The 19980-nt window shown below is 41.5% G+C and overlaps 1 protein-coding gene across 1 annotated transcript in view; it reads right to left on the reverse strand.

Annotated features, from left to right (window-relative positions):
* LOC122550421 (matrix metalloproteinase-20-like) overlaps positions 1-19980 on the reverse strand; it is a 41939-nt gene that overhangs the window by 12315 nt on the left and 9644 nt on the right. Inside the window, exons 3-5 of the mRNA XM_043691130.1 lie at positions 15128-15273; positions 14060-14185; positions 5039-5194 (exon numbers count right to left, since the gene is read on the reverse strand). Of these exons, the coding sequence (XP_043547065.1) occupies positions 5039-5194; positions 14060-14185; positions 15128-15273 (428 nt within the window). The remainder of the gene's footprint in view (positions 1-5038; positions 5195-14059; positions 14186-15127; positions 15274-19980) is intronic.

Below are 19980 nucleotides of genomic sequence, written 5' to 3' on the forward strand. Positions count from 1 at the left end.
TGCTGACTGCCTTTAATCAAGCCATGATCTTCCAGATGGTCATAAATCCTATCCCTCAGAATCCTTTCTAACACCTTGCAGATGACAGACGTGAGACTGACTGGTCTGTAATTGCCGGGGATTTCCCTATTTCCTTTCTTGAAGAGAGGAATTACATTTGCCTCTCTCCAGTCCTCAGGTACGACTCCAGTGGAGAGCGAGGATGCAAAGATCTTCGCAAGTGGCGAAGCAATCACATTTCTCACTTCCCAAAGCAGCCGAGGACAAATCTGGTCTGGCCCTGGCGACTTGTCAATCTTAATGTTTGTGAAAATCTTCAGCACACCAGCTTCCTCAATCTCTATTCATTCCAGCATGCACACCTGCTCCTCAATGGTTTTATTCACTACAAGGTCCTTTTCTTTAGTAAAGACAGAAGCAAAAAACTCAGTTATGGCTTCCCCTACCTCCTCAGACTCTATACACAAGTTCCCTATTCTATCCCCGATCGGCCCTACTCTTTCTTTGATCATTCTCTTATTCCTCACATACATGTAAAATGCCTTTTGTTAAATACATAAATCATATTGATGAAAGTGTAGGGGCAAAGTTATACACCAAGCTTGTTAGCAAAAACAGAAGTTGCTGGAAAAGCTCAGCAGTTCTGGCAGCATCTGTGGAAGAAATCAAAGTTAACTCAGTTCTGAGGAAGGCTCACTGGATGCAAAATGTTAACTTTGATTTCTCTTCACAGATGCTGCCAGACCTTCTGTTTTTGCTAACAAGCTTGGTGTATAACTTTTGTTTTTGCTTCTGATTCACAGTATCCACAGTTCTTTTGGTTTTTACCAAGTTTGTTAGAGTGGTTGATAGTGAAGATGATGATTGTAGGTTACAGGAATGATTTTGAATGCAGGTGAGGTGAACAAAGTTAAAAACCACACTGTTTGGAAGCACTAGCTTTCGGAGCGCTGCTCCTTCACCAGGTGGTTGTGGAGTTCACAGTTGTAAGAATTCTGTGTTTTACGATCTTATACTCCACAACCACCTGATGACAGAGCAGTGCTCCGAAAGCTAGTGCTTCCAAATAAACTTTTTGGACTATTACCTGATGTTACAGAAAGATATCAATGGGTTGGTCAGATAGGCAGACCAATGCCAGATGGTACTTAATCCTCATAGGTGTGAGGTGATGCACTTTGGAAAAAGAAACAATTGAGGGAGTATTTAATGAATAATAGGACACTGGGTAACTCAGAGGAACAGAGGAGTCTTGGGGTAATTATTGACAGATCCCTGAAATTGGCAGAGCACATGAATTGGATAGTCAAGAAGGTAAATGGCATTTGCTTTTATCAGTCAGGACATCGAGTATAAGAGCAGGGAGGTAATGTTCGAGTTGTACAGAGCATTGGCCAGCCCACAGAGAGGGTACTGTGTGCAGTTCTGGTCACCTCACAACAGGAAAGATGTGATAGCACTGGAGAGGGTACAGAGGAGGTTCACCAGGATGTTGCCTGTGATGGAGACATTGAGGAATAAGGAGGGACTACATCAGTTTGGACAGTTTTCTTTAGAGCAGAGAAGACTGTGAAGGGGTGACATGATAGGTGTATAAGATTATGAGTGACAAGGACAGGGTGAATAGACAGCAGCAGTTCCCATAGGTTGAGGGGTCAATCATGAGAGGGCATAGTGTTAGGATAAGGGGCAGGAGATTCAGAGGGGATTTGGAAAGAAAATCTCTTCACGCAAAGAGTAGTGGGAACCTGAAATGCACTGCTTGGGAATGTAGTGGAGACTATAATTCTTAGAACCTTTAACAAATATTTGAATGAGTACTTCAAATATCATCACATTCAAAGCTATGGGACAAGTACAGAAAATTGGGGTTAGAACATTTTAATGATAGGTAAGTCAGTGCAGACTTGATAGACTGATTGATTGATTTGAATGACACGTGTATGGAGGTACAGTGAAAAGCTTTGTTTATGAGCAGTACAGGCAGATCATAGTCAGTAAGGATGCACCGAGGGGGCTTTTCTGCTCTGAATGAATCAATGAATCTATGAAACATTAATAGTTGTGGTGACAACAGTGATCCCTGCATAACTCTAGTAGTCACTAGCTGCCATCCTGAAAAAGACCCCTTTATCTTTTCTCTCTGCCTTCTGCCCGACAGTCAATCCTCTACCTCTGCCAATACCTTGCTCTTAACATCATGGGTTCTTGTCCTATTCAGCAGTATTCTGTGTGGCACCTTGTCAAAGGATTTCTGGAAATCCAAATAGATCATGCCCACTGTTCTCCTTTGTCTAACTTGCTTGTTACATTCCCCAGGAATTCTAACAGATTTGTCATGCTTAATCTTCTGTTTACAAAACCATGCTGACTCAGCCCTATTTTATTATACTCTTTCACAGGCGCTCAATGGTTAGCACTGCTGCCTCGCAGCGCCAGGTTTGATTCCAATCTCAGGTGACTGCTTGTGTGGAGTTTGTACATTCTCCCTGTGCCTGTATGGGTTTCCTCCGGGTGCTCCAGTTTCCTCCCACAGTCCAAAGATGTGCAGGTCAGGTGAATTGGCTGTGCTAAATTGCCTGTAGTGTTAGGTGCATTAGTCAGAGGGAAATGGGGCTGGGTGGGTTGCTCTGCTGAGGGTCGGTGTGGACTTGTTCGGCCAAAGGGCCTGTAGGGAATCTAATCTCATCTAATCATTCAAATATTCTGTGATCTTATCCTTCATTTTGGATTCTAAAACCTTCCCAGTGACCAAGGTCAGGCTAACTGGCTTGGAGTTTCCATCTCTTCTTAAACAGCCCTGCCACATCAGGTCCAAGTAATGAGCATCTTCAGCCAGAGATGATCTGATCACCTGTGTTTGAAGTTCAGCAGCCTTGCCGTTACTGAATGACCCCCACTATCAGTCCTGAGGAAAGGGAGAATGATTAGGGAAAGGGGCTTGGTTACCATTAACAGGATCTTAACCAAACCAGCCACAGAATATAATAGTTACAAGAACAGGTTGGGACTGGGAATTTTACAGGAAGTAAAATTTTTCCGCAATCCTCACATCCAGTCCACTATATGGATAGTAGAGTGTCAGGTATGTGATGGTACACTCCTCACTGGCCTGAATGAGTGCAGCTCCAACAATACTTGAGAAGTTCAACAGAATTCAGGATCAAGCAACTCATCTATCATCCTCGATACTCATTCCACCTAACACTGGTACACAATGGCAGATGTGTGTACTGTTTACACGCAACTTAACCACACTGTTTGAACAGCATATTTCAAATCTGTGCCCTTTATGATATAGAATGCCAAAACTATCAGGGTTACACTCTAACCTCCCCTTCAGATCACATGTTCTCCTGACTTCATCCTTGAGATTAGCCATGACCTCACTGAACAGTGGAACAGGTTCTAGGGGCTGAATGGCTTAATCTTGTTACAGAGTCATAGAGTCACAGCTGTAAAGCATGGAAACAGACCCTTCAGTCCAACCCGTCCATGCTGACCAGATATCCTAAATTAATCTAGTCCCATTTGCCAGCATTTGGTCCATATCCTTCTAAACCCTTCCTATTCATATGTCCTCCAAATGCCTTTAATTGCTGTAATTGTACTGGCCTCCACCACTTCCCCTGGTAGCTCATTCCACACACACAGGAAAGATTTACAAGAATGGTTACAGAGCTCAGCAAATTATGAGGAAATATTCATGCACTGATGATGTTCTCCGTAGAAATTATTAAAAGATTTGATAATGATATTGAAAATCACCATGAATTGAAATAGAGTAGGTAGAGACGATATCCCATGGCATGGGGGTCAAGAATGAGAAACTATTGAATTAAGGCAATTGCAAAAGAACCAAATGAAAGAAAAGAACATTTTTAGGCAATGATTGTTTAAGATTTGGACTGCAATGCTTGAGAGGGGGAAAATTCAATCATGGCTTCCCAAAGGGAATTGAGATAATGGTTTGAAAGAAAATATGTTACAGGATTACAAGGAAAGAATGGTGGGAAGGGGATATTGATGGGTGCGGGGAGGAGTAAGGAAGTGGGATAATTGGAATTGCTTCTACAGAATCTTGGAATGGTTATGAGAGGCTGAATCATCCTCTGCTGTGCTGTAAACATTCTCTGATTCTATGTAATTTCAGCTGGAAGCCCTGTACATGTTTCTCCCAACGCTCTGCATAAATTAGCTTGGGAAAGTTGACTAAAATCCCAGAAAAGAATGGCAATATGAAATGTTCTCATCGTTACTCCAAGGTTCCCACTGATCATCTCCTAAGGTTATGAAAAGACAATTTCATTAGGAGGACGGCCTATACCTGTTGGCCCAGTCAGAGATACTCACACCCCAAGAATGAATTTTTTAAAATCTCCACTACATATTTACTTATTTGTAATTTGAGAACTGCTATGGAAAGTACCCTCCAAAATATCATTAAAAAGTAAAATAAACTATCACAAAATCATGTCGAAGAATTTGGAGAAATGGCAAAATCTTGGTTGTGAACAGTTAAGCAGGTTTTAAAGATAGAGAGTGTAATGAAAAGGAAGACGTTCTTAAGAAGGCAGTGCCAGAATATAAAGGAAAACAATGCATCAGCTGAAAAGAATGGCATACGTAGGTCTCAGATGTACTCATTGACCTACTTTGACATCCAGTGAAGAAATCCATAATTTTAAAACTGTGTTCAACTTCCTTGATGGCCTTGACCTCTCTATCTTGGTGATCTCCTCCTACTCTGCAGTCTCCAACACACATGGTACTCTATTATATTGGTCCCTGAGATTTCCTGCTTTTAATACCTCTACTTCTGGCTCTCACCATGGCTTTAAGCGATGGGATTTTCTGCTGAAATCACTCTACAGGTAACCTGTCTTGCCTCTGTTCAGACAGTGCTCTTTGCTCAAGATTTTGGTCATCTGTGTTGATATTTCCTTAAGGATTAGTTGTCAAACTCTGTTTGATTATTCACCTGCTTAGCGATTTAAATTTAAATGCACTATATAAATACAGATCAATGCTGTTATACCATATAAAATCTGGATTCCTGCAATATCATCAAGCGAAAGCTGAAATGGATCTTTAAACATGTAGGTGGGAAACATCACAGCGGTTGAATCATTCGAATGACCAAGACCCAGAGAATGTCCAATTTCATGGGTGCCAACTATCTCCAAGTTGATTCCTAGAAAAACAACATTAAAACATTGTGTTCAAAGTTGGTCATAAATATGTGTCAATACTTTTATGTAATCTTACTTTGGCCCTTCAGAACAATAGAAATGGCTGGTGGCACACAGCAGTGCTGTGACCCTTTTTCAGAAAGGTAGACCCTTCTGTTGCCGGACATACTGAGTTTCTTCAGGCATTTCTGTTTTTGCTTCAGATTTCTAGCATCTGCAGTTCTGTGTTTTATTTTAGATTTTTGTCAATTATTTATGTCACTATTGAAATTGATTCTACAGATAAATAAATATGTAGTGAGGTTATTTTTGTTCATTCTAGGGATGTGGGCATCTCTGTCTGTGCCAGTATTTATTGCCCATCCCTAATTGCCCCAGAGAGCAGCTAAGAGGCAGATACATGGCTGTGGGTCTGAAATCACATGTAGGCCAGCCCAGGTAAGGATGGCAGATTTCCTTCACTAAAGGATATTAATGAACCAGATGGGGGTTTTATGACAATTGACAATGATTCCATTAGGTAAAAACAATGATTGCAGATGCTGGAAACCAGATTCTGGATCAGTGGTGCTGGAAGAGCACAGCAATTCAGGCAGCATCCGAGGACAGGCAAAATCGACGTTTCGGGCAAAAGCCCTTCATCAGGAATGATTCCTGATGAAGGGCTTTTGCCCGAAACGTCGATTTTGCCTGTCCTCGGATGCTGCCTGAATTGCTGTGCTCTTCCAGCACCAATGATTCCATTAGGCTAGATTTTAAAAGAATTTCAGAATGTTGTTGAGTTGATTTTCACCATAGTGGGATTTGAACCCAATCCTCCAGATCCTTAGCCTGTGGTTCTGCAATATCAGTGCAATGACAACATAACTGTGTAACCATCTCCTCCCAAGAGATTCCTGCCTTTCATCAAAGTGTTTCTTACAGGTTACAGCTTTATACTGTCTCAAAGCGTTTCAGTTTCAAACAGACCCCTAAATGATCACAAAAATGAAAACAAGTAAATGAATTACTTGATTTCCAGTGAAGCACATGTTGTGCTGTAAATCAAGTACCATATATACTTGTATAAAAGTCAATCTCGTGCAAAATTTGACCCCTAATTGTTGGCCAAAAAGTCTTGCATTTTCCATATATCTGGTGTAAAAAGTCGACCCTACTAGGAAACTGCATGTTCTGATTAACCCGCTTAAATGAAATCCCATTCATTCATCCATTCATACCAGTAACGCTACTTATTGGTCTTTGTTTACTATATCGCATCTCTATTCATTCATTCATTCATAAATCTCTTTAGCCGACTTGGTTTACTACACCACGTTTTGATTGATCCATTCATTCAGACCAGTACAAGTCTATTGGTACTTATTGCACTTTGTTCACTATGCATCCAAAAATTAATTTCGTTAAAAAGTTAATCATTTTAATTGTGCCATCGTATCTGAATAAAACTGAGATATATTAGCTACATATATCTTTAGTTCTTTAACAAATTTGTTACTATTGCTGAGCTTCGTAGCATATGAGAGGAAATGGGAGGGAAATGAATGAATTTAACAGGAAAGTTCAAGATGCTTACACATTCAGAATTTAATAAATGTTTCATTTTAAGTGTGCCATTATACCAGGCCATGATGATGTGGAACATTTTGCAGGATTTCAATGAATCTTTGACATGTTATATTTTCATACCGGTATGTATAAATAAAACTTCCTATCAGTAATTCATTCTTGTTTCTCTTGCTTTTATCCAGCAATTACCTTTACCATAATTCATTGTGTTTTTCTTTTTTCCTGGGATTAGCTGAGCGAACAAATTGACTTCTGCTAATAATACGGTATTTCAAACTGCAGCATGAATTTCAAAACTATTATCTGTGTATTAGTCGATCCTATAAATTGAACCTTTAAAAATAGTCTAAAGTATTCAACTTTTACTTGAGTATATATGATGAATCAAGGATACAGGTGCAGCACGGTGGCTCAGTGGTTAGCACTGCTGCCTCACAGTGCCAGGGACCAGATTTGATTCTACCCTCGGGTGACTGTCTGTGTTGAGTTTCCTCCCGCAGTCCAAAGAGGTGCAGGTTAGGTGGATTGGCCAATGGAAATGCAGGATTACATGGATGGGGTGAGTAGTGAGGAGGGGTTAATGTAGGTTTGGATGAGATGCTCTCTGGAGGGCTGAATGGCTTGCTTCCACCCTGCAGGAATTCTATGGTACTGGAAGATTATTCAATATTCAATAAGATAAATTTTCAGCTCCTTAACTTTGAATATAGAGTCTCAAGCAATTAATTCAATGCACTCATACGTTTCTAGCTGCTATGCACAGAAGAACTCGACTGCCTGGGAGAGAACAGGACAGGAACAGGCCCTTCAGTTCATCATGTGTGTGCTGACCATGATACCATTCCCAACCAATCCCATCTGCCTGCACATGCTCCATATCCCTCTATTCCCTGCTGGCTCATGTGACTGCCTAAATACCTATTAAATGTTGTTAACATATCTGCCTTTAGCACCTCCCCTGGCAGTGTATTATACTCTGTGCGTAAAACATGTGCCTCTCATATATCCTTTAAACTTTCCCCCTTTCACTTTAAACCTGCGCCCCCTAGTATCTGGGAAAAAGAATTATGATTATCCACTCTCGTGATTTGATATATTTCTGTCAGGTTGCTCCTCAGCCTCTAACAAAAGAAATCCAACCTTGTCCAACCTCTGCTTATAGCTAATGCACTCCAATCTTGGCAACATCCTGGTAAACCTCTTTTGTACTCTCTCCAAAGCCTTACATTTCTTCCTTTAGTGTGGTGACCAGAACTGCACATAATAGTCCAAATGTGGCCTGACTAAAGTCTTATACAATACTATATGTCTTCTTTACCACCTTCCAGGGAGCTGTGGCCTACAGCCCAACATTTCTCCCAGTGCTTCTCAGAGTCTGGCCATTTACTGTATATTTTCCTCTGCACATGATCTCCCAAAAGGCATAGCCCCACATTGGTCCAGATTAAACTCCATCTGCTATTTCTCCCTGAGCTTTTCAAATGATCTTTATATCTTGCAGATTTCTCCAACAACCTTCTTCACTATTCATAACTCAACCAATTTTCATGTCATCTGCAAACAGACTGCTGACATTTTCCTCCCAATTATTGTCATGAATTACAAACACCAGAGGTCCCAGCACTGATCCTCACAGAACACCACTGGTCACAGACCTCCAGTCAGAAAAGCTTCTCTACAACTACCCTCCGACTTCTATGAACAAGCTAATTTTGTATCCAATTTACTAACTCACTATGGATCCCTCAGGATGATGGTTTTCGGTTATCATGCCTAATGTGGAGTCTGCCTGAATGAAAAAAGTCTTTTAAATCAGGAATGAATGGGACCCACAATGTTATTTCCCATGGGATAAATGGAGCAAATTATCGAAGAATTACATCAGGAGTTAATTTTCTATCTCAGCTGCTTTCGGTCAAAATGTCTCCTAAGGACCAGCATTGAAGTTACTTTAGTGATTGAAATATGTTTTTTGTTCCTCAGTGCCAGTCCATGCTCTGCAGAATTGCCTAAGTTGTACAATTACTGTGGGTGTAGTGACTGACAAAGTGCAAAAGCACACAGAGCATAATGACATCAGATCATGTGGAATGGGATCCTTGATCTACAGGATTCCATGTAAGATGTCCTCTCTTACCATCCCCATGTCTATTCAATCCCTGCGTCTGTTCACTAGTAAGAGTGTAGATATCATGTTATTGCATAATGGAATAGATAAGATACATTGGCAATTTGAGCCAGATGTGAGGACCATTGATGAGAAATCATGAGGGCCAACCCAGTGATTCAAACCCTGAAGTGGACAAAATACCTCAAATAAACCTCAGGGGTGGCAGTAGCTGGCCAGCAACGGATTTCAAGTTTGACTTAGGCACTGAGTTGTGGAATTGGAAAGCCTGTGCTGAGGCTGGAAACAACATGCAAGAAAGCCTAGAGTAAAGTGGGCAGTCTCCAACAGAAAGAAACCATTCAGTTGCAATAAGGAAAGTAACACCAAACAAAAGTACTTATAGAGTTAAGAAGAAATGAGTGCTCAGGAAATGGACTGATGGCAAATGTGTAAAGAAACAAGGCACATTCAAGGAAGATAGAAACAGGAATAGGATATTCATTGCCGTGAGCCAGTCCGTCCATTCAATAAGATCGTGGCTGATAGAGATGTACAGCATGGAAACAGACCCTTCAATCTAACTCATCCATGCTGACCAGATATCCTAACCTAATCTAGTCCCTTTCCCAGCACTTGGCCCATATTCCTCTAAACCCTTCCTATTCATATACCCATCTAGATGTATTTTAAATGTTGTAATTATTCCAGCCTCCACCACTTCCTCTGGCAGCTGTCTGTGGCCTAACTCCATAAACTTCTCTTTGGCCCACATCCTTAATACGTTTGCTTATCTAAACATTATCTGTCTTAGATTTAAAATTAACAACTGATCCATTATTGACTACCATTTATGGAAGAGAGTTCCAAACTCTCCCACCCTTTGTGTGTGGAAATGCTTCCTAACATCTCTCCTGAATGGTCTGGCCCTAACTCTCAGACTATGCCCCTAGTTCTAGAATCCCTGATGGAAATAGTTTATTTTTATCCTGTTAATATCTTGAAGACTTTGGTCAAATCACCACTTAACCTTCTAAATTTGAGAGAAAACAGGCCTAGTTTGTCTAATCTTTTCAAATATCTTAACTCGTGAAATCCAAGTATCATTCTTGTGAATCTATATTGTATTACCTCACGGCCAATATATCCTTTCCGAGGTATGGTGCCAAGATCTGCTCACAATACTCCCAAATGGTGCCTACCCAGGATTTAGTATAGCTGCATCATAATTTATGCATCCTCTACTCCATTCCTCTAGATATAAAGACCAGTATTCATTAGCTTTCTTGACTATTTCCTGCACCTGTTCATGGCATCTTAAGAATCTATTCACTGGATCCCTCCAGGTCTTTTTGGTCATCCATTGTGTTGATGATGTCACTTTAAAAAGGTTATTCCGTCCTTAGTTTTTTTTGAAGAAAGGTCGTAAAGGCAGAGGTGTAACAATGGAATGGGAGTGGCCAGTTTAACAATGGAAGGGGATTGGTCAGTTTAACAATGGAAGGGGAGTGACCAGTTCTCCCAGCTCAGGTTTGTTCTCATTTAGCTGCAGCAGTCACAAGATGTGAGAGTCCAGGGGGGTTGCAATCTTCAGTTAGGAACTCCTCTGACCTTCTTCTGAAATCTCTTTGGAAGTTGTTCCCTGTCAGAATCTGTGTTTGAATTTACCTTTTTACCAACGGGTGTGTTTATGGGATGTTACTGTGTTGGAACAGTTAATTAGTAACAGTTACTGTATCAAGTCAGTTAAGTTTTCCAATAGTTCAGTTATTCTAAATTCCGATCTTTTTTCTTGTTTCAGCTGTAGTGCTTAAATAAATTCTGTTTTGCTTAAAGCTGAGTGGTTTGACCAGCTGCATCCCACCTGGAATATCCACATCACATCTACCTTTAAAATAAGAAAATGTTAGGGTATAGGCTAACTTATTAAACTATATGGAAGGGATCTAGCCTGGTCCACAACACTTGTATTTACACCATCATACTATTTCGAAAGTACACAGCTTTATCCTTTCTGTGTCCAAAATGGATAATCTTACATTAGTTTATGTTGAAACCCATCTGCCCCAGTTTTGCCTATCCACCCCGTCTATCAGTGTTCCTTTGTAATTTTGTGGCAAAGAACTCCACAGCAGTGAGCAAAAGTCAAATTTACAGAGTTGTGAAAACAAAAAGACAGAAACCAGATTGATGCTGGTTAATACCATATACTGAAACAGATAAAGAGTATCAATGAGGTATTTTGCTGGTAGCAGGTTTTGAGAAGATTGAGGTTAAGGTTCTGAAAGTAAGTTTGCTCACTGAGCTGGAAGGTTCATTTTCAGACATTTCATCACCAAACTAGGTATCATCTTCAGTGAGCCTCCTGTGAAGGACTGGTGGTCTGGCCTGCTTTCTATTTGTGTGTTAAGGTTACTTTGGGTTAGTGATGTCATTTCTTGTGGTGACATCATTTCCTACTCTTTTTCTCAAGGGGTAGTAAATGGGATCCAAGTCAATGTTTGTTGATAGAGTTGCAGTTGGAATGCCATGCTTCTAGGAATGCTCACAAGTGTCTCTGTTTGGCTTGTCGTAGGATGGATGTGTTGTCCCAGTTGGAGTGGTGTCCTTCCTCATCTGTATGTAAGGATACTAGTGAGAGTGGGTCATGTCTTTTTGTGGCTAGTTGATGTTCATGTATCCTGGTGGCTAGTTTTCTGCCTGTTTGTTCAATATAGTGGTTGTAACAGTTCTTGCAAGGTATTTTGTAAATGACATTAGTTTTGCTTGTTGTCTATATAGGGTCTTTCAAGTTCATTAGTTGCTGTTTTAGTGTGTTGGGGGGTTTTGTGGGCTACCATGATGCCAAGATGTCTGAGTAGTCTGGTAATCATTTCAGAGATGTCTTTGGTGTAGGAGAGGGTTTCCGGACATGTTTCATTTGCTTGTTTGGGTTTGTTGCTGAGAAATCAGCGGACTGTGTTCATTGGGTACCTGTTCTTTTTGATAACACAGTACAGGTGATTTTCCTCTGCTCTCCATCGTTCCTCTGTGCTGCAGTGTGTGGTGGCTCATTGGAATAAAGTTCTAATGCAGCTTCATTTGTGGATGTTGGGATGATTGCCTCTGTAGTTCAGTATTTATTCTGTATGTGCTGTTTTCCTGTAGACTCTGGTTTGAAGTTCCCCATTGGCTGTTCGCTTTACTGTGACATCTAGGAATGGCAGTTTGTTGTTGTTTTCCTCCTCTTCAGTGAATTTTATGCCAGTAAGGGTATTATTGATGGTCTTGAAGGTTTCCTCTAATTTGTTTCATTTAGTGATGACAAAAGTGTCATCCACGTAGCAGATCCAAAGTTTGGGTTGGATGGTTGGCAGAGCTGTTTGTTCGAGTCTCTGCATTACTGCCTCTGCTAAGAACTCTGATATCTGAGATCCCAAGGGTGTTCCGTTGGTTTGTCTGTAGGTTTTGTTGTTGAAGGTGAAGTGGGCGGTAAGGCATAGGTCCACAAGCTTGACAATACTGGCCTTGCTGATGAAGTTGGTGGTGTTTGGTGTATGGGTCTTCTAATAGGGTAGTCAGTGTTTCCTTGGCCAAGTTAATGTTGATGGATGTGAACAGGGCTGTTACATCAAAGGAGATCATTATTTCATCCTCTTCTGTCTTGGTGTCTTTGACATTCTTCAGGAATTCTTGGGTGGAGTGGATGGAGTGTCTTCTACTAAGCGGTTTAGTCTTTGGTGTAGCTCCTTGGCTAATCTGTAAGTTGGTGTTCCAGGTTGTGAGACTATGGGTCTGAGGGGGGCTCCTGGTTTGTGAATTTTGGGTAATCCGTAGAAGCGTGGTGTGTTGGATCCATCAGGTTTCATTTTCTGGAAGTCAGTCGTATTTATTTCTCCAGATTTCTGAAGGTTTTTCAGTAGGGCTGTGATTTGGTTCTATAGTTGTGGGGTCGGGTCTATCGCCACTTGTTGGTAAGTGTTGGTATCTGCATGTAGTGCGTTCACGTTTTCAAGGTCGTCTCTTAGATTTAAAATGACTGTCATCCCCAAGAAAAAGAGCAGGAAATGATGTCACCACAGGAAATGATGTCACAGGCTCAACAAAACCTACACACATAAATAGAAAGAGGGCTATTCCACCAGTGATTCATCTGGAGGCTCACTGATTATATAACCCAGTATGGTGATAAAATATCTGAAAATGAACCTTCCAGCTCAGCGAGAAAACCTACATCCAGTATTTTGCCATTGGGCAATCTAGAAAGAGGGGACACAATTTAAAAATTAAGGAGGATGTCTCTTAGGTTTGAGATGAGGAGAATTTATTTTGCTCAGTGGACTGTGAACCTTAAGGATTCTGTACCACAAGGGGAATATGGAAGCTTATTCTTTGAGTATATTTAAGGTAGAGATTGGTAGCTCACTGATTACCATGGTGTACAAGGTCATGAGGAGGGGTGGGTAAAAGGTTTTTGTGTGTTTGATCAGCCATGATCCTATTGAATGATGGGATAGGCTCAATGGGCTGCATGGCCTCTTCCAGTTCCGATATTTCCTCTGCTCATAAAACCACAGAGCCCATCAATGGCCATATGCTGAGAGTGAATCTATAAACTTTATCTGGGCACCTATCCGAAGCGATTCTTGCATGGATAGGTCATTACTGATCTAGCTGCTTGCATTAGCAATTCCCACGCTGCATAAGCTGGTATCCTGAACTCCAGCCTCTATCCTCGAATTTGTACTTGGACCATTTTGAACTCTGCAGGCTGATTGTTATTTTTCCTTTAAATTCACTCGCCATGTAATTGTGTGAATTGAGGGTAAATTTTGGGGAAATGTGATCCCACTGCAGAGTCTGGCCCTGAAGAGAACAGACTGTGACATTTAATCAACTCAAAAATGAAGGGTTACGTCAGTAATTTGTTGACACAGTATTCAAAATCAAGTTTCCAGCTCAGACAATCTTAGGTTTATTTGTTGCTTAAGCATAATTCGATGGTAGTGAGAAATAAGTCATCAGTCAGTATGATTATTCCATTATTGAATGTTTCAAACTCATTCTTGTAACAAACAACAGTATTGTGCCCCTCAGCTACCTCAAACACAACTCTCAAAGATATCTGAACAGCAGCAGCTGCTGTTTACCATTATCCAAGACTACAGCAACTTCACTCAGTGTGCTTCAAGTAAGGATGAAAACCATTTACCATTACTTCCTGTTACCCACGGCTCATCCTCATCGAAATGAATATCACCTCCAAGGTCTGGTCCAGGAGCAAAGGCATGAGCCAGAACCCCATTCAGTCCATCAAAAGGAAATCCATCACCATGATCTAGCAAAAGGTATTGAACAAATATGTTAGGAAAGGATTATTTCTAGCTAAGGAAGAAAACAGATCAGTATTTGTTTGAAGCATGAAACAAAACAGAACAATACTGTTAAAACAATTGACTGATCATATAAACCTAATTTTTCCATCATATTTATTTTATTCATTAAAATTGAATTTATCGGCTGTCCAGCTGGGATTTGAATACAGGACCTTAATTTTATTCTGTAGGCACGACATCCCTGTCACTATGTCTACTTGGCCAGTTCACCCTGCAACCATTCAACAACCGTTGAGTTGTTCATTGATTTGAGGCAGGTCTTTTGTCTCATTCCAACTGGAAATCCTGCCTCTAAGAGAAGCCATCAATCAAATTGCCAGCAGTACCATCAGATACTGTTCAGACTAAACCTGCCCCAGTGGAGCAAGTCAGCAATGAAAGCCAGACTGAGAGGTGACTCCTGGGTCCCCCTGCTCCCATCGAGGGAAGCATTAGAAAGGGACAGAAGCCTTAAGAAAGGAGTCAGACTCTTCTGCCCAGCGGCCACCAGAACTCCAGGTCCCATCTGATGTTCTGAAAAATTGGCATTGGAAGGAAGAGGTCCTTAAGTGGTCATTAATTGACAGATTAAAGGTAACATTGGCACAGGAGTGCTCACACTGACTGCAGCTACTTTTCAGCTGCTGTGGCATCCCACCAGCCTGCCAACAACGCCCCAAGGGCAGGGGGTGATGGCACAGAGGGGATGGAGGAGCTGTAGTTTTGAAGTCATTGTTCTGGGATTCCTGATTCCTTGTACATTAACATCATCAATAATACTTAATCGTACACCTATGCACTTGGTTACAGATACTGACTGGTCCACGAAGTAACTCAAGAACGTCTGTACTAATGTCAGAGTTCCAGCATTTGCAGTTGTTAGTTTTAATGTTATTTGAACATACCTTCTGCAGCAAAGAAAATTTCAATATCTGACATGGTATCTATCTTTGTAAATGTTAACACAGTAACATTGCTCCAATGTTCGAAAGCTCGCTTCAAAATTTTATCCACAGTGGCATTTGGCAAGTCGGATGTATATTGCAGTACTCTGTGAGAAGATAAATTAAAACATATCACTAATTTTTAAACATTTTGAAAAGATTATGCTGATCACATGTTTTGGAGATCAATGTTTGCTCTTCTGAAAGCACAGCATACCACCTGCTCCAATCACATTGAGTCATTGAGTCAGAAACAGACTCTTTGGTCAAATTCATCCATGCCAACCAGATATCCAAAATAATTCTAGTCCCATTTGCCAGCCCTTGGCCCATATTGCTCTAAACCCTTCATAATCATATGCCATCCAGATGCCTCTTAAATGTTGCAATTGTCCCAGCCTCCTCCACTTCCCCAGGCAGCTCATTCCATACACGTACCACCCTCTACATGAAAAGGCTGATCTTTAGGTCCCTTTTAAATCTTTCTCCTCTCACCCTAAACCTATGCTCTTGAGTTTTGGGCTCCCCAACTCCAGGGAAAAAACCTTGGCTACTTACCCTCTCCATGCCCCTCATGATTTTATAAACTTCTATAAGGTCACCCCTCAGCCTCCGACGCTCCAGGGAAAACAGCCCCAACCTGTTCAGCCTCTCCCTGTAGCTCAAATCGTCCAACCCTGGCAACATCCTTGGAATCTTTTCTTAACCCTTTCCAGTTTCACAACATCCTTCCCAGAGGAGGGAGGTCAGAATTGCACACAATATTCCAAAAGTGGCCTAACCAATGTCCTGTACAGCCACAACATGACCTTCTGACTCCGATACTCAATGCACTGACCAATAAAAGAAAGCATATCAAACGTCTTCTTCACTACCCTGTCTATTTGAGACTCCACTTTCAAAGAACTATGAACCTGCACTCCACGTTCTCTTGGTTCAGCAACACTCCCCAGAACTATACCATTAAGTATAAAAGTCCTGCTCTGATTTGCCTTTCCAAAATGCAGCACCTCACATTTATCTAAACAATCTAAACTTGTGACACATGCTCGCACCCTAATATTAACGGGGCTGATCAGGTGACCAATTGTAAGGGGAACACAATAGGAGTCACTGAGCAAGAACACAAAAAGAATTCTGACAAGGGACCCCATTCTTGATTTCCTTCATTTGTTGAGCTCACGAGCATGTACCTTAAAGGACAAGTCAGCAAATGGAGTATGCAGATTCAGCAGAAGCACTTGGTAAATGCATCTCAGAATGTGACAAGCAGCATTTCGATGAAATCAGTCCATATTTGTACCATGTTGGGTAATTGATTAAGTTACTGAATCCTGTGCAAATCTAAATCTTCTACATCAGATCCTTAGAGCTAAGGAACTAATCTCATGCATAGCACCCTTATGGGGTATGGTAGACCAATATGACACTGCTTATAACCCAGAAGTTGTCAGATCATTAATTATCCATTCGACATTAGGAAATTTAACTCAATGCATCTGATCATTTGTGGGCCAAGATATGAAAATGGATTGCTGTAACATTGCAGTTGGTTCACTGAAGTTTGTCATTCCTACCAACCATAATCTGTATGTGACTGCAATCTCACACGAGATATGATTGACCATATTTGGGTGAATGCGAACTCTCTTTCCTGAGGATTCATTCTGGAGTATAGTGACCTCATAGCCACTGATAAAGATTGAGGAAACCTGAAAACTAGTACATTATATTTCTAAATGCTGGATTGCAAGGATTGGGAGATCTTGAAATCTGTGTTGAGCGATATAATATAGCTATGGTACACAGATGGCAGGAGGATGTAACTGCTGCTGAAGGAGGTGTGAAGACTGAGAAGATTACAAATGAGGAACCTCAGGCACTCAGCAACTGTCTACAGTTACAAGGTTCTTGTGTGGATGGGAGCAAGGACTATAGAGACGATGGACAAAATGATCACAGCACCTTCAATTTGGGGGAGTAAATGGGAATGTTGTTCCGGTAATGGGTTTTTATAATTCATGGAATGGATACTATGTTCTGGAGATATGAGCAGAATCCTGAAGGCTGGTGCTGGGTTTAAGGACCTCCTTGAAGCTGCAGCTGAATCTTGTGCGGTGAGGACGGTGAGACCCCATCCAGAGTGAGATTCAGCTCGAGTGTGTATTGTTTGGGGAATTTGGTAGTAATGTGGGAATTTGGTGCAGTGGGAAACAAGGTGCTTTTTGCTTGCTGTTTTGGTTTGGGTCATACCTTCTAAGATTTTTTAACAGGAGAATTAGGGGCCCTGCACAAGAGTGACATCACAGGTAAACAGTAAGTTCATTGGTTGGTCATAGCCACTAACTTGACTATTAACAGATACTTTTAGATTGAAGGTAAATATTTACAGGTTACAAACCAAAAGACTACTACAAGGCTTTTAACAATCAAATTAAGAACAAATCATTAGAATAGAGATGCCAGGCCAGGCAATGAGTTGGAAGCGCATGATGTTGGAGCTGGTGAACCTCACTGTGGCCAGAGTGACCACATCAGGAGCAAGTGTTGGTTACTCAGGGAGCTCTGTACATGAGCCTGAGTCTGAGATTTGAATTGTACCACACATCAGTGAGGAGAAGAGTCACCTGGACACTGTGTTTCAGGAGGCAGTCACTCGCCTTAGATTATCTTGTAATTCAGTGAGCGGGCAGGGACAGGAGGGTGTGCCTATGAACAAGACAGGTAGAGAGATCCAGGAGGTTTGAGATTCTTGCTCCCTGTGGGGATGAACAAACAGACCATAGCATTGCAGTACAGGGAGTCATTCAAGAGTGGGGAGAAAAGAGAAATGTAATTGTAATTGGGATATCTATAAAATCAGGGAAATAGACATTGTTCTGTGTAGCTGGCATTGAGATTTTCCAGGCGGCCTTGCCTCGTGCCCAGGTTCAGGATATCCCAGCTGGGCTGCAGAGGAACTGTGAGAGGGAGGGGAAAGATCCAGCTGTCATGGTCCATGTGGATACCAACGACATCAGTAGAAAGTGGAAAGAGGTTCTGCAGAGGGAATATGAGAAGCTTGGGGCTAAATGTTTAAAAATAGCCAAACCAAAAAGGTAGTAATCTCTGGATTACTATCTGTGTCATGAGCAATTTGCCACAGAGTAACAAGACTAATGAGGTAAACACATAAGTTTAAGGTTGATGTGGGAGAAACCACTTCAAATTCATGGAATATTGGCACCAGTACCTGGGGAAGGAGGGAGTTATTCCAATGGGACAGACTCCACACTGGGACCAGAGTCCTGGGGAATCACATTCCTAGGACTGCAGCTAGGGCTTCACTAATTAGAAGGGAGATAAGCAAAAGAGAAGAAATGATAGACCAGGCAATGGGAAGAGTTTCGAGTCCATTATTAAGGATGAGGTTGTGGAGTACTTAGAAGTGCACCATAAAATAGGGTGGAGTCAGCAAGGCTTTGCGGAGTGGAGGTCATGCCTGACACATCTGTTTGAATCCTTTGAGGAGGAAATGAGCGCGTTTGACAAAGGAGAGTCAATGGACACGATCTATTTAGATTTCCAGCAGGTCTTTGATGATCTGCCACAAAGGAACTGACAATATTGTTGATACATTTGCAGATGACACAAAGATAGAATATAGAATATATAGAACATATAGAACATAAAACATACAGAACATAAAACATACAGAACATAGAAAAGTGTAGCACAGTACAGGCCCTCCAGCCCACAATGTTGTGTTGACTTTTATCCTACTCTATGATCAAACCAATCTACATACCCTTCATTTTATGATCATCCATGTGCCTATCCAAGAGTCGCTTACACGTCCCTCATATATCTGAGTCTACTACCACTGCTGGCAGTGCATTCCACACACACCCACCATTCTCTGTGTAAAGAACCAACCTCTGACATCTCCCCTAAACCTTCCTCAAATTCACGTAAAATTATGACTCCTTGTGATAGCCAATTCTGCCATGGGAAAAAGTCTTTGGCTATCCACTCTATCAATGCCTCTGATAATCTTGTACACCTCTATCAAGTCACCTCTTATCCTTCTTCACTTCAATGAGAAAAGCCCTAGCTCCCTCAGCCTTTCTTCATAAGACATGCCCTCCAGTCCAAACAGCATCCTGGGAAATCGCCTCTGCACCCTCTCTAAAGCTTCCACATCTTTCCTTACATGAGGTGACCAGGACTGAACACAATATTCCAAATGTGGTCTAACCAGGACTCTATAGAGCTGTAGCATAACATCGCAGCTGTTAAACTCAATCCCCCGCTAATTAAAGCCAACACACCAAACACCTTCTTAACAACCCTATCAACCTGGGTGACAACTTTGATGGATCTATGGACATGGACTCCAAGATTCCTCCGTTCCTCTACACGGGCAAGAAGCCTGCCTTTAACCCTGTATTCTGCACTCAAGTTCAACCTTCCAAAGTGAATGACTTCACACTTTTCCAGGTTGAACTCCATCTGTAACTTCTCAGCCCAGCTCTGCATCCTGTCAGTATCCCGTTGCAGCCTACAACAGCCCTCCACATTATACACCACTCCAGCAACCTTCATGTCATCGGCAAACTTACTAACCCACCCATCCACTTCCTCTTCCAAGTCATTTATAACAATCACAAAGAGCAGAGGTCCCAGAACTGATTCCTGTGGAACACCACTGGTCACTGAGCTCCAAGGCTGAATACTTTCCATCTGCCACCATCCTCTATGTCTTCTATGGGCCAGCCAATTCTGTATCCAGACAGACAGTATCCCTGTATCCCAGGCCTCCTTACTTTCTGAAT

The sequence above is a fragment of the Chiloscyllium plagiosum genome, chromosome 6 (assembly GCF_004010195.1).
Source record: "Chiloscyllium plagiosum isolate BGI_BamShark_2017 chromosome 6, ASM401019v2, whole genome shotgun sequence".
Lineage (NCBI taxonomy): Eukaryota > Metazoa > Chordata > Chondrichthyes > Orectolobiformes > Hemiscylliidae > Chiloscyllium > Chiloscyllium plagiosum.